The following is a 13,950-nucleotide window of genomic DNA, read 5'->3' as shown; positions in this document are numbered from 1 at the left end:
GGGTCACCTGGGAAGTCCCTGGTGCTCCCTGGGCTCTGTTCTTAGGGATCAGAGGGGAGCCACGGGCTGTCACACTTCATTCCTGCTTTCCCCCATCCCTTTCACAGATCAGAATCAAAAATTAGGGGCAAGACCCTGTGTCTCTCAGATGGAGTTCTGGGTGGGGCTGTGTCCACTCCCTGAGACCAGGGATCCTGGAGGCAGGAGGGGCAGGCAGTGGTTCCCCCTCAGACTGGGTCCCTAGGAGTGGGCCCAAGCTCTCAGACCCAGAGATCCCTAGTGGGAACATGGTGGCAAAAGAAGGAAAACTTCATTCCAGAGAGCTTCGATGACTTATATTATTGTTTATTTTCTTAACATATAATGAAATTCCAAATCCAAAGAGATATATATGCAGAGCAGACAGATGCAGGGTTCTGGTGTGCAGCAGCGAGAGCAGGACAGGAAGGGTCTGCGCCCCTCTCCCCTCCAGCACAACCCTCACCCCTCCCGGCCCCTGGCCATTGCCCAGGCAGAAATGCAGAAGCTGGGACTGAGAGGGACCAGTCTCACAGTCCAGGGAGTAGCCAGAGACATGGTCCTGGCTGTTAGGCCTGGCCAAATCATTATCTAGCTGTGGGTCCTTGGGCCTCAGTTTATCTGTTAAATGGGCTAGAAGTTTTTGCTAGGAAATGGAGAAGGGAGTGTGCGGATATCATGATGGGTCGTCCTGCTGCTCCTAGATACCTGTGTATTGCGTCTCTCAGTTTTGGTCACCATCATGGCCACAGGCACATAGGGAGACCTGCTCTGACCCTGGTGGAATTGAATGGACTGTGTAGATAGCTGCCCCCAAACAGACTGTGCTCTGAATTGTCCTTGGGCTGCAGCCATAGCTACTTCCTCAGGTCAAGACCAACTCTCCCCTCCAGATAAAAGAGGAGGGAAAACTATGACCTGGGCAGCCTGTACAGGTCACCCAGCTGCCCCAAATGCCTCCAAACAGGAGCTCAATAATAAGGGAGGGAATCTGCTCTTCCTCCCCCCTTGGGATCAGCTGGGGGCTTAGAAGCACCCCCAAGTGTCCAACAAAGGCATCTGCCTCCAAGGGCTGATCCGAATCACGGTCATGTGTCCTCAGGCTTGATAACCTTCAGATAACTTGATAAGTTTCAGATGACTAAACACACCTGCATAATGGTGACCTGTGTCTGCACTGGCAGGAGAAAGTGAAGAACCAAATAATGATGGGGGTGATGCAGTGATAGGTGGAAAAGATCAACTACAGCTCAGTGAAGGAATATGGGCGTTCCTCCCTCGCCCTCTAAATGACCTTCATTCTACAAAAGCAGCCTCTGTCCAGTGGAGCCACTATCGGACCTGCTACCCCCAGGAACAGGCACTTCCAGTGGCTGGATGGTCTGCTGCTCTTTGCTTTGAAACATGTATGCCTATGTACACGTGTTCACATAGATGTGTAGGTACAACTATATACTTGGCAAGTGGAAGAAGCAGCGCTGGTCCAGACTACATCTTCCAGAACCTGCAGTGTGTCTACACTTACAGAATCCTAGAGAGGGGCCTCAGGCCCATATCGCTTTCCCTGTCCCTGCAACTTTACAGATGGGGTCACTGGGGCCCCAAGATTGAGACCTTCCCAAGGTCATGCAGCACATCTAGGGGGGGCCCTGGAAGTGAGCCAGGTCGCAAGGTCGAGGCTTGTCTGCCACTTGCCCCTACCACGGCACCTACTGGGATCTTTTCCCCATCAGAGCATCCTTGGGGACAAGTGCACTTTACAGGAAAGAGGGCCATGCCCAAAGGCACAAAGCAATCACAGTGGAGCCCCAGGCACCTGCAGCAGGTGAGTTGGTGAGCAACTCTGGGATGAGGGGGGACTTTCTGGCACACCTCCCATCACACTCTGAGGGGACAACTTAGCAAGGTGGGTCCCTCTCTTTCACCTCCTCTGTGACTTCAAGGGAGTGGGTGATTGGAAAACCTTGGTCCCCAGGAAGCCCTGAGGCCAGGAAACAGAGAAAGAGAAAGAAGGTGATAGAAACAGCCCCAAATCAGGCTTGACTACGCAGGTCCTGCGGATCTTTGGGGAGTGACTGAGCCAGCTTGTCAGAGTGTCTACAATACGGATTTCATCCCTCCCCTCCCTACACCCGCCCCTGCCCACCCCCCACACGGATGCCTGGGCCAGGCCCCCTTATTTGGGCTTCATCTCCACCCTGGAATGGATGTCGTCGGCATCCAAGTCGTACTCCTCCACCTGACCGCTGGTCCACACCTTCACGCGGTCTGTGAGGTCGCTGCTCCGCGGGGCCAGGATGAAGTCGTAGATGAGCACGGCCAGGGCTCCTCCGATGAACGGCCCCACCCAGAAAATCTAGAGCAGGAACAGAGCAGACGTGCTTAGAGGGCGTCTGATGGGAACTGCTTACCCTGAGACCCCTGCTCCACCACGCCACCGCCTGGCTTCCCTCCCACCCATGCCTGAACCCCAGCATCCCCATTCCTGTGCCCCCAATGACTGGCCCAAGGCAGAACTCTAGTAGTGGATGTCTCCCTGCCTCGGTGCGACCCAGCTCAGCATGCCTGGCATGGTCAGACCAGCCCCTTCTTGAGGGTGGCCACTGCCCCACCCTCCCCAGCTTTGAAAAGGCCCCAGAGATAGTCTGGTTTGATCAAAAGTGGCCTGGAGGGCTTCCCTGGTGGCTGATGCAGGGGACACGGATTTGTGCCCCGGTCCGGGAAGATCCCACATGCTGCGGAGCGGCTGGGCCCGTGAGCCATGGCCTCTGGGCCTGCCCGTCCGGAGCCTGTGCTCCGCAACGGGAGAGGCCACAACAGTGAGAGGCCCGCATACCACACACACAAAAAAAAAGTGGCCTAGAAAAGAAACAGCAACAGTGAGAACAGCTAAATCCCTCGGGCACTGACTCTGTGTCGTGCTCAGCTTACAGGTGCCGAGACCTTTGTCCTGGGCGGGAAGCAGGCACTCCCACACCCGCACCTCCCAGCTCAGGAAACACAGGCACCAGGAGGCACTGGGATGACATGGGGCAGGTCTGAGCTGGGACGGGAGGCTGGCCTACGCCGCCTGAGGCGTGAGCCCACTGGCCCTTTTATCTCAGGTCTCAGCTGCCCTATTTCCTCCGCCCTGGTCATCTCCCAGAGCCTCTGTGATGGGAGCTAATGTCACAGGATGGGGGGCGGGTCTTCCATAAGGCACCAGAATCTCCCACCCGCCTCCACGGGGCCGCCCTGCGACCCCTTACCCAGTGGTCCTGGAAGTTGTGTGTGATCACCGCGGAGCCGAAGGACCGGGCGGGGTTAATACTGCAGCCTGTGTAGTCGATCTGTGAGGAGGAAGGGGCAGGGGCAACAGGGGAGGAGATACAGAAACAGAGACAGAGGGAGAGGGAGAGAGAGGGTGACATGGAGAGAGAGGACCGGAGAGGAAACAGACAAGTGACATTCAGACCCAGAAAGATAGTCAGGAGGTCCCTGCACTTTCCTCTCCCAGGTAGGCGGTCCCCCCACCCCACAGCATGAGCCCTGTCGGAGTCCCACCCACTGTCCTGACAGGACACCACAACAGCCTGGCTCCGCCCTCCCCACCTCCACCGCCACCTGGGAAGGTCCCCCACTCACGGCCAGCAGGTGCCCCAGGGCCACAGAGAGGCCGATGGCGAGCGGGGCCGAGCCCCCGAGGTCCCGGCGCCTCCGGTCCGTGGTGGCCAGCACGCATAGCACCAGCTGCAGGGTGCCGATGATCTCGATGCCCAGCCCCTGGCCCGAGTTCACGCCAGGGGCCAGCTGTAGGGGAGAGGGGCAGTAAGAACTGCGTCCCAGGGCCAGACCCTCGGTGCCTTCAGAGCGCTTCGCATCAGCCCCCGGCAAGGCCACACTCAAGCACATACAGCCATTAGTGGGCCTTGTCCCCGCCCACACCTGTTGAGGAAGCGCCAGCTTGGCCTAAACACTGTGGCACTCCAGAGGGGCCTGGGGCTGCTGGGGGGCGGGGCTTCTGCATCCAGCTACATCCAGGCCGGGGTACCCTTGGGGGTACCAAGGCCATAGGCGACAGGTGAGCCCTAGCCCTGGGAGGAGATGGTTAGGGACATTCAGGGACAATTAAAGAAGAGAAGAAAATGGGTGGCAGGGCCCAGCTGGAGGCATTGCTTCTTACTACAAAAGTCTTGAACATCCTCCCCCATCCTCTGCTGCATCTCAAATTCCCAAAGTTGCGGAGGGTCTTCCTCAGTTAGCTGGCCACAGCTCCCTGTGTCCTTCTCGCCCTTGAGCCTACGTCCCTTGCATCCCCACCCTCTGTCTCCTGCCCCACCTCTGTCTGTCTCTCTCCTGGTCCAGTGTCTGTCTCCCATTTCCTCTGGGCCCTGCCCTCCCTATCTGCCCCCTCCCTGTCCCTCCTGGCCCAGTGCCCCTCCCTCTCTTTGGCCACGCTGGCTGCACCACCACCGTCTGGCTCCCACTTGCTGCTGGGCCACTTTTAGAAACATGACTCATGGAACAAGAAGGGAATGGGAGCTGCTGTGAGGTCACCCAAGCCCTCCCTCTGCAGCTGCACCAGGGAGATCCCTCCCCACGGAGCCCCTGCACCTTCCCACACATGAGGGTCCCAGGGGCCAGATATGCCCACACGGGGGAGCTGGGCCACGTCAGCACAGGCTGCCTTCTCCCAGGCTGGTGTGTCCAAATAAGACTGAACTTGAAGTCTCATCTGGAGGGTAGGGGAATGGGGTTGTCTCCGAGGCCACAGGGCATTCTGCAGAGTCCTAGGTGGAGGGCACTCCACCACCATCCAGAGCTTTTCTCAGCCCCACCCTGAGGCCATCCAAAGGAACAATTCTCTTCCCGCCTTTGTCTGCAGCCCTGGGTCAGAGGGAAAGTGACTCACATCCCCTCCCCTGTGTTGCAGCCCCAGCTCTGGGCCTTTCCTGGCTGACCCCAGGGCTGCAGCCCCTCAGCTCAGCCAGCCCTCCGGGCAATACCCAGTTTTCTTCACACCCCAACGTGGGGCTGTGGAGGCCGAAACCCTGAATTCAGGTCCTTGCTCTCCCACTTGCTGACACCATGACTATGGTCTCTGCCCTCTCTGGTCCTCAGTTTCCCCATCTGTAAAATAGATCTAATTTTCCCTTCCCATTCTCCAGAGAGGCCAGAGGTTCTAAGGCTGTGGGGACAGTCTTGGGGCATTTGAGAAGGGCTGCAGAGGCAGAAGGGACCAGAATGGTTGTTGTGGCTCTGTTCGGGCTCTTTCTCATCTCAGCCCCAGGATTGGGGGCGGTAGCAGGCAGAAGGGGAGAGGCTCTGCCGCCCAGGAGTGTGGAGATGGGAGTGAGGCCCGCCTGGAGCCGGGACAGGCTCCATGGAGGCGAGGCTGGTGAGGCCGGGCAGCTTGTACCACTGCCCATCACACTCACACCTGCTGTTACCCTCCGTGTCTGAGCACTCAGGAAGCTCAGGGTTCCTCCCCACGCTCTCTCCTTTGCTCTCCAGGGTCCGCATGATTGCTAGCTGCCAGGAGTCCTGAAACCAGCCCTTCCACACTGATTAACGGAGCCATTGCTCTAAGCGGCTCCTGTGTCATACTCTCCATCCCCACCGCACTCTCCTCACACACGTGGTCTCGGCAAGCTCACCTCCTGCCCCGATTCTTAACCAGGTCTGAGCATCCCAGCCCCTGCTCTGCCCAAGGGTACCACTTTTCATGCAAAGTGAGCAGGGCAGGGGGCCTGGTGCCATGACCCGTCCACAGGAAGTGACACCTGCCCTGGGAACCCTAGGATGTACCCTTTCCTAGCTGCCCAGAGCCCTTAGAACCTGACAGCCCAGAACCACATGGGTTAGTAACCTTCCTCTCCCCAAACTCGTCACCACTACCACCAGCAGCAGGAAGATTCCCCTGATTGTTTCCATGTCTATGCCCTCCTCTCTTTCAACTGCCAAAGCACTTGTGTTACTTACATCTGAAAAAAAAAAAACTGATAATCAAAATCGGAAGGGATAGTTAAAGGTCTGTTGAAAGTTGATGTCCAGAAAAGAGCAAGTAAAAATTCAGACCCTATGTTCCCGTTTACAACCTATTAAATTTGACACAATTGCTTACATAGGGCTAATCCCACTTGTGGTTACTTGTTATTGAAAAAAACATGTTTGCACATCCCCAGGTAGTTTTGCTCAGTCCAGGTCTTATATTTCACTGATGAAGGTCACCCCCCCCCAAAAAAAAAAGGTAACAATCAATTTTCTGAACACAAGTATAAAAAACAGAAGAATCCACACAGTTAAAGCATCAGAAAGATGCAGGCTCTCCATTTTCGTGTCAAGCCCGCTGAAGCCCGCTCTCAAGGCCCAGTTCAGACTCCAGTAGCACCAAGAAGTTTTCTCGGGTCCCTGGATAGAATTCACTTCTGCTGCCACTCTGCCGAGCCCTCACTGAACGGCCTGCGTATCTTGCAGAGAAGTAACCTTTCTGCCTCCTGTGTTGGTGCCTCAGACACCCTGGCCTGGGAGCTCGGTGGGGACAGAATGGGGACACCTTCTCATCACCCCGCCCAGACCTCAAAGGGGACACTCGCTGTGTGGTGACAGAAGTAGCAGACGACGCTAATTTTCTAGGCCTTCCACCCTCTCTAGAAGCAGCCAGGGAAGCCCTCTGGAGCTCAGCAGGGCTGGTTCATTCGCTTTCGAACTGGGAGACCACAGGCCAGTCATGGGTCTCTGTGGACCTCGCAGGGCAGCCTGCTCAAGGCTCTGAGATGACAGACAAGGAGGCCAAGGCCCAGGAGGGAGACAGCAAAGTCAGAATCCTTGCTCCGGGGGTCTGTGCCACCCAAACTCACAGGCCAAGGTGCTGGCTACCCACAGGTTGGGCTAAGGGTTCTGACGATTCCCAGCTTGGCCTGAGGAGCTGGCAGAACATGCTCTGCAGCTGCCAGCGCGTCCCAGGCACCAGGCTGGCACAAGCCTGACCTCTCCAGGAATCGGCCTCAAACCCTCCCCACTGCCCATGGGCAGTATGACCAAGGTAGCTTCTAAGGGCCAGGGCCCCAGCTTGGCCTGGGCACCATGGCGTCCCACCCTTGGGGAACAGCAGGTCCCAGGGCCAGGTCCGGCTGTGGCTCTGGGCATCCACTCTCAAAGAACAGGGGAGGGAAGACATTGAGGCCTGCCCCCCACACCCACTGCCTCTAGCACTCAGCATTCCCGGTGAGGGGGGCCTCGGTGAGCCCCCCGACGTCACCCCTCCGTGACTGTTCCGGCATGCGTGTGCCTCTGAGGACCCACGGCTTTGGTGCCTCTGTGTGTCTTTGTAGATTGGTATCTGTGGGGGACCACATGTGTCCAGGTGCGACTCTTTCCTTTTCTTTTTCATTAAACCTTTCATTAAGAGGTTTATTAGACAATAAGTAAACAAAAAGTCTATCCAAGAGTTACAGAAGTTCTCAACCTGTACGCACTAAACAATACAAGCTAAAAATATCTGACACAAAAATGGACAGAATTACAAGAAGAAAATGATCAGTCCACTACCAGAATGAAAGGGTTTAACAACCCTCTCTTAGAAACTGATGGAACGAAGAGTCAAAATATATAAACAGCAGGAACAGGGAAGATTTGAACCACACGATTAACAAGCTGGATTTAAGGAAAATGCGTAAGCCCTGCACCTCCATATTTGAGAATATACCCTCTTTTTCAGCCCGCCCACGTGGGACATTCAGACACACTAATCACGTACTGGCCAGATGCATCTTAACTGTCTCTGAAAATCCTTATCACGCAGGGTACCATCTCTTACGGAGGCGGCTTTGCGGAGGCTGGGGCAGGGCTCTCTGTGTGGCCCTAGATGTTCATCTTGTGTGTCTGACGCACTTCTGAGTGTGTCACCCTGTCCCTGTGTGTTGCGCTCCCACACACAAGTGCCACTACTGGCTGGGGATGGAGGAGAAGGGAAGGAAGCCCCCTTGAGTAAAAGAGAGGCAGGTCTCAAAGTGCTCTCTGCTCCCAGAAGCCATTTCATCTTCCCGACAAGAAACAATACACAAAGCAATGGCTTCCTCCTTCCCTTCCTCACTTCAGGGCAGCCCTGCCCTCCTGCCCGGGAAAGGAAGAGGTTCCACTGAGGACCACCCTCCCCGTACTCTCCTAGGGTCCCAGGGCCTGAGTGGGACCACCCAGGCTTGAGAGTGTGCTTCATGCCCACGTGTGTGTGCCCGTGTGCCATGTACCATTGCGTGTGTGAGTGCACGTGTGTGTACGGGTGCAGCGTAAATGTGTGCAATTTGGAGCAGCAGAGATAATCGAGGGCTGGAGGCAGGAGGCCGGGGGTCCTGCCTGCCATCATCTGCTGTGCAACCTAGGCACGTCTCCATGTCTCCGTGGGCCACGGTTTCCTTACCTGTAAAATAGAGGCCTCAGCCCAGATTCTAGCCCCAGACCTTGTCCTGGATTCCTCCCCACCTGACGTGGGACCCCGGCCCCCAAGACCTGCAGTCACCCTCCGGGCCAGGATCCTGAGTGCAGGATTCCCACAAGGCCATCTGAACCGCTGGTCTCCATATGGCGTGGAGCCTGTTATAGGACCTCCCAACCACCTGTAACCGCCCGGTGCCCTCCACAGACACACACCCCAGAGCAGCCGGCTGCCTGACAGACCCTACTTGCATAGCCCTGATGACAGGGAGCTTACTGACTTGGAGGCTGCCCTTCCCCAGTTTTTTTAAAAAAGCGTCTTTCTTTACCCTGAGCAGACACCTGCCTCTGGTTGTCCTGATGGTGGGATTTCAGGCACCGAAAGGAAGTGCTCATTGGAATGGGCATTTCCCAGCCTTTTCTACCCTCTTTTGAGTTGAGGTTTTCCAGCCTCAGGGTGTGTTTGCCCGCTGGACTGTAGCTCCTTGGTTGTGTAAAGACAGCCCCTCACTCACCCCCTGGGCACCGCCGTGGGTAAGGAGCCCCTCTGGACCCCAGAGAGAGACTCTGGCTGAGGGGACCCTGGCCAGGACAACGTTTCCTTGCCCCTACCTGCAGGTATGTGGGCTCAACCCACGCCCATTCAGGAGACCCCAGACCCGTCGGTGCTTCCAGAGGGCAAGGACCATGGCCCCCCAGGGGGCCTCTGCCAGCAAGCACCAAGGGCTCCCTGTGCCCCCAGGAAAGCTTGTCCAAGCCAGTCTTCAAGGTGAGGCGGGGGGCGTGTCTGACCTGCCTGGGGAAAGCCCTGATGGGTAAGAGTAAAGGCACCCCTGCTGGGCGGGGCCCTAGAGAAAGTGGGCACCACTACTTGGGCCTGAGATCAGGTTGGGGGGAGACAGCATGGGATTGTCCTGCAGTGAGCTAAAGGCTCCAGATGTGAGGGGAGGCTGTGACCGGGGGACGGGGGAGTCAAGGCAAGTCCCCTTAGACCGAGGGACCCCGGCGGGCCATGTCCCCTCTCAGAACGTAGCTCCTTCACATGAGGATTCCCACAGCGAGCCCTGGCTAGGGCCAGGCATCAGCGTGGGCAACATGGGGCGGGCAGGGCTGCTCCGAGGGCTCTCGGGGGGAAAGAGCCTAAGAATTTTCCGTGGTAAGGGAAGTCTCCACCGCAAAGCTCCTGCCTCGCTCTGTGCCCTCCCCCTCATCTGGTTCTGGCTGGAGACAGTAATTATATGTCCCATCAGTGGCATCACCACCCAGCCCCCAGCCCCCTCCCTGGGCAGGGCCGTCGGAAAACTGGCTTCCCTTTCCCCCAGCCCCCACCCCCAGCTCTGGGGGAGGCCGAGGGCCCTCAACTCTGGAAGAACCAGTGGCGTGGGGAAGGGGGGGTTAGGGAGAGGGGCGTGCTCTCATTCTGTGGCTGGGGAAACTGAAGCCCAGGACACTGAGGAAGTGGGAAGTTTGGGGCTAAAGGCAGGCCCTGGATGCAGCACGTAGAAACAGTCCCGAGGCAGTCAGGCCCAGAATCAATGGGGCTGAGAAAAGACCCCCAAATGAGGAAAGTGTGCGCTCTGCCTGAGCCCCCGAAGGGGCTGAAATCAGAGGCTCTGGATGGAGTGGCATCCAGTCCCCTCTTGGACACAGGTAGACACTGGCCTGAACCCTGAGCCCTCACCTCTCTCCAGAGCCCCAGCCTTCCACCATGACCCCCCATCAGCCACACCCCACGACCCTCAGGACATGACCTCCTCTACCTAGAAGCCCCTTCCCCCCAGCCCAGAGTCTTCACATTCAGGCTCTCAGGGCACCTCCTCCCTGAAGCCCTCCTGGCCCTCACCACAGCTCAAAGTCAGAAGTTCCCAGGTGCCCTGATACCTCTTATCGCACTGGCTTCCTGCCCCCTATCATGGACAGATGTGCACCGGGCTTATCTTGCACAGGACCATGGGCTTCCCAGGGCAGGGATTGGGCTGACTCAGCCCTGCATTCAGTCTGCAGCAGTGACAGTCACGTTTATAGGGTGAGCAAGCCAGAGAGGGGAAGAGTGAAAAGAGCTGGCGAATGGTCCAGATTCCAAGGTGCAGGAGCATCTTCGACTTCCCAGAGCCCAGCCATACCTTGCGATCTCCCCTTTCCACAGATGGGAGCTGGGGCCACACAGACAAGGTTGCTTGCATGAAGTCACACAGGGTATTAGCAGCTGAGCTAGGGCAGGGCAGACCCGGCACCAACCCTGCCTCTGAGCCTCTCACTCTAGGAACAAAATCAGGGTTTGGCTCTGAGAACTAGCCAGGATGCGCCAGGCTGGACAGAGGTCCATGGTCCCTCTGGGGCATATCCTGAGCCCTGACTCAGTGAGGAGAAAGTGTCCCCAACATGTCCCCGGGGGATACCCCCTGACTCATTCCAACCACTTCCTGTCACTTCTTTCCCTATTTTCCTTGGAAATCTCCATGCCAACCATGGGTTTGGGCTGGGGCGGGGCTCGGGACTCAAGGGGCTGCGGGAGCCTCCCCCAGAGCCTGGAGGAAAGAGTGTGTCACCTGTGTAGGCTGGTCTCTGCCCCTCTTGAAGCATTGAGGCCACCTCCCAGGTCTCTTCAGATCCCAGGTTCAGTGCTCTGGACCCTTTTCCTGTTCTTCAGCCCAGGACTTGTGTTTCTGGGCCCCAAACTTCCATGGGGGTCCCCGGGCCCCTGCCACAGCCCTCAGTGCCCTTAGGTTCAGCACGGCCCCTCTTGGGCTCCTGTTAGCCAGACCCTCCTGGGAAGAGTGATAAACTCAAGTCCACAAAGTAAGCTTGTTCGTACTATGGGTGTGGCCAAGAGATATCAAGAGACCTAGCCTCAGGGTTCTCAACTCCAAGAAAACTCAACAAGTTAGCAGTAGCCAGGCCTTGAACCCAACTTGCCTGCTTCCCCGCCCAGGCCTGGGCCCCTTTTTCTCCCCCTTCTGCAACCCATCCAGCTCAGGTATTGGGGTGACTTTGGAAAATGGAGCCTTGAGAGGGAAAGGGACACTAAAGCAGGGTGTGGCCAGATCAAGGTGGCACAGAGGTAGGTGCTTGCCCTCCTCAAGTCTGCCCGGGATGCCCATGTGAGAGAGCGAAGTCGGCCAGCAGATGCCTGTCCCGCCTGTCCCTTGAGAGGGAAGGTCAAGAGGGGGCCAGAAGGCCTGGGGAGACTCATCTCCTCCCCTAGGAGGACCCATTCCCAACCCCCATTGTGCCCAGCTGAGCCCCAAGGTGAGCCACCCTACCCAGTGCGCACTCCCCGAAGTCACCCGGCTCTGCCCCCACTGGAGAGACAGGCCTGGAGGGCCTCACATCCACCGTGCCCACAGCTTCCCCGACTAAAGTCTAAACTCCAGGCCGCAGGGCTAACCGTCAGTCCTAGGCTCGGTGAGGTGTCACTGTGACACAAGAAGTGCTAATCCCTCCTTGGCAGGGTCGTGCCAGCTGCCCTCTGCACAGACCTCGCCAAGCCTCCCCCCGCTGCAGCACCAGGATCTGAACTTTGGCTGGGAAGCGAGAGGGCGGCTGCTTCTCTAATCACCCACGGCTCTCTCTGCAGAGCCCTGGCCGGCTCCCTTACTCTCCCACGCCGGCCTGTCCGGCCCAGGCCCCGCCAGTCTCGACCTGATTTGATTCCTCCTCTCTGCTCCTTTGCCTCTCTCCCTCCCTGTGGAAACACCCCCTCGGGTGCTCTGAGACCTCCTCCAAGCCTGACTCAGCCCCTCAGGCCACATTTCCCCCTGCTGTGGCCCAAGCCAGGTCTGAGTGTGCAGTTGGCTGAGGGTCTGGAAAAGCCCAGGTCCACGACAGCAGGCAGCGGCCGCCAACAACCAATTAGCTGTGCTAAGCGGCCCGGGAGAAATTCTTTTCCGCAGCTCCCACCCAGTCTGCTTCTCATGGGCGCCCCCAGGCCAGGCCCCATTCAGGCCGCGAGCGATGGGCGCACGCAGGGACGCACACACCCCCTGGGACGCTCACACAGCAGCACTAACGCACTCACAGACACACTTGCAGAAGCAGTGGAGCTTCCACAGACTTGGAGACCCATGCTGGCACCCACGTGCGCACACCGTTCACAGACACACATACACGCGCCACACCTCTCTGTGTCTGGTGACAGAGAGTGGACCCAGACAGGAGGCAAGATGTCCCCGCTCCGGCTCCCCCCCTCCGCCACTGCCTTGCTGTAATCCAGGAAAGCTGAAAGCTTTCCAGCAAGTGTTTTCACCCCCCATCTTTGTCTCATTCCCGGGCCCAGAAGAGCAAGGGGAGCTTTTTCGTTGAAGGCAGCTTGTTTGGGGGACCTGGGCGGCTGCCTGGAAGCTTGACTGACCCCCCCTCCAGGAGAGCCCTGCTCACACAGGACTGTGTGACCAGCTGCAGGACATGCCAGGCAGGTGGTGCAGGGAGGCTGGGGACAGCGGACAGAGTGTCCCCAGGGTCCAGGCTGCACAGGGAGAGAGCTGCTGCACAGCCGGGGCTGCGGAGTGGTGGTACGAGAAACCACAGCCCAGGGACGAGGAACTGCTGGCCCAGCTGCTAGCTGCCGCCTGTGCTTATTCCCCACAATTGAGGCCCGCAGGGGACATTGGCAAGACCATCATGCTGGGTCTCAGCTCCCCACAGTGCCCGGCAGGAAACAGGCTCTGGACTGCAGGCGTAGCTGAGTTCCAGTCCCAACTCTGCGTGACCTCCAGCAACCTCTTGTCCTCTCTGTTCCTCGGTGTCCCCATCTGCACAATGGGCGGAGGATGAGACCAGCGCCGCCTCAGCACTGAGGCCCCAGAGCCTGGGGCCACCCCACTCACCGCATTGAGGCCAAGCGAGTTGTTGGGCAGGGAGGAGGTAATGCCCGAGAGGATGGCAGTGGCGACGATGGCCCCCACGCACTGGGCCATGATATACATGACAGCCCGGAGGACGCTCATCTGGCAGCTAAGCAGGATCCCCAGCGTGACAGCCGGGTTGAGGTGGGCGCCGCTGATGTGGCCCACGCTCTGGGCCAGCGTGGCAATGCTCAGCCCAAAGGCCAGTGACACCTTCACATTATCCTGGACGGCACCTGTCGTCTGGTTGCTCTTTATCGGGTACTGGAAGCCCAGGGCGGAACCGATGCTGATGAAGATGAAGAGGGTCATGGCCAGGAACTCGGCCACCACCGCCCTCCAAAAGAGCTTCTTCTTGAACTCGCTGGCCATGCTGGCAGGGGGCTTGGCTGGAGACCGCTGCCTGGTGCTCGCCTCCCTCCGAGAGCTGAGCCACAGCCCGGGCTGGGCCTATTTATAGGACCCTGGCGGGAGGAGAAGGGGGGAGCACAAAGGGAGGAAGGCCTCTCCTTGCTCGTGGCCCGCCCCACACCGCATGGGCCTCCTCTCAGCGATGGATGCAGGCACAGCTCTGCTGTCAGCCTGCCAACTTCTTTTCCCTTCCTCCTCTCTCCCCTCCCTCCCTCTTTTCCTCCGCCCTCAGCCCTGCCCAGCCCGGGGAGGCAGGCAGGAGGCA

At 58.3% G+C, this 13,950-nt stretch overlaps 1 protein-coding gene across 1 annotated transcript; it reads right to left on the bottom strand.

The window, feature by feature from the left end:
• Positions 1-338: 338 nt before the first annotated feature.
• AQP1 (aquaporin 1 (Colton blood group)) lies at positions 339-13,690 on the bottom strand. Its single transcript, XM_079931804.1, has 4 exons — positions 13,257-13,690; positions 3,643-3,807; positions 3,267-3,347; positions 339-2,374 (listed from the first exon to the last, which is right to left on the bottom strand). The coding sequence occupies exons 1-4, from the start codon at positions 13,644-13,646 to the stop codon at positions 2,195-2,197; spliced, it is 816 nt and encodes a 271-aa protein (XP_079787930.1). The 5' UTR covers positions 13,647-13,690; the 3' UTR covers positions 339-2,194.
• Between the last annotated feature and the right edge of the window lie 260 nt (positions 13,691-13,950).

This window comes from Stenella coeruleoalba (genome assembly GCF_951394435.1).
Source record: "Stenella coeruleoalba genome assembly, chromosome: 9".
NCBI lineage: Eukaryota > Metazoa > Chordata > Mammalia > Artiodactyla > Delphinidae > Stenella > Stenella coeruleoalba.
This window is presented reverse-complemented; position numbering and strand designations above follow the sequence as displayed.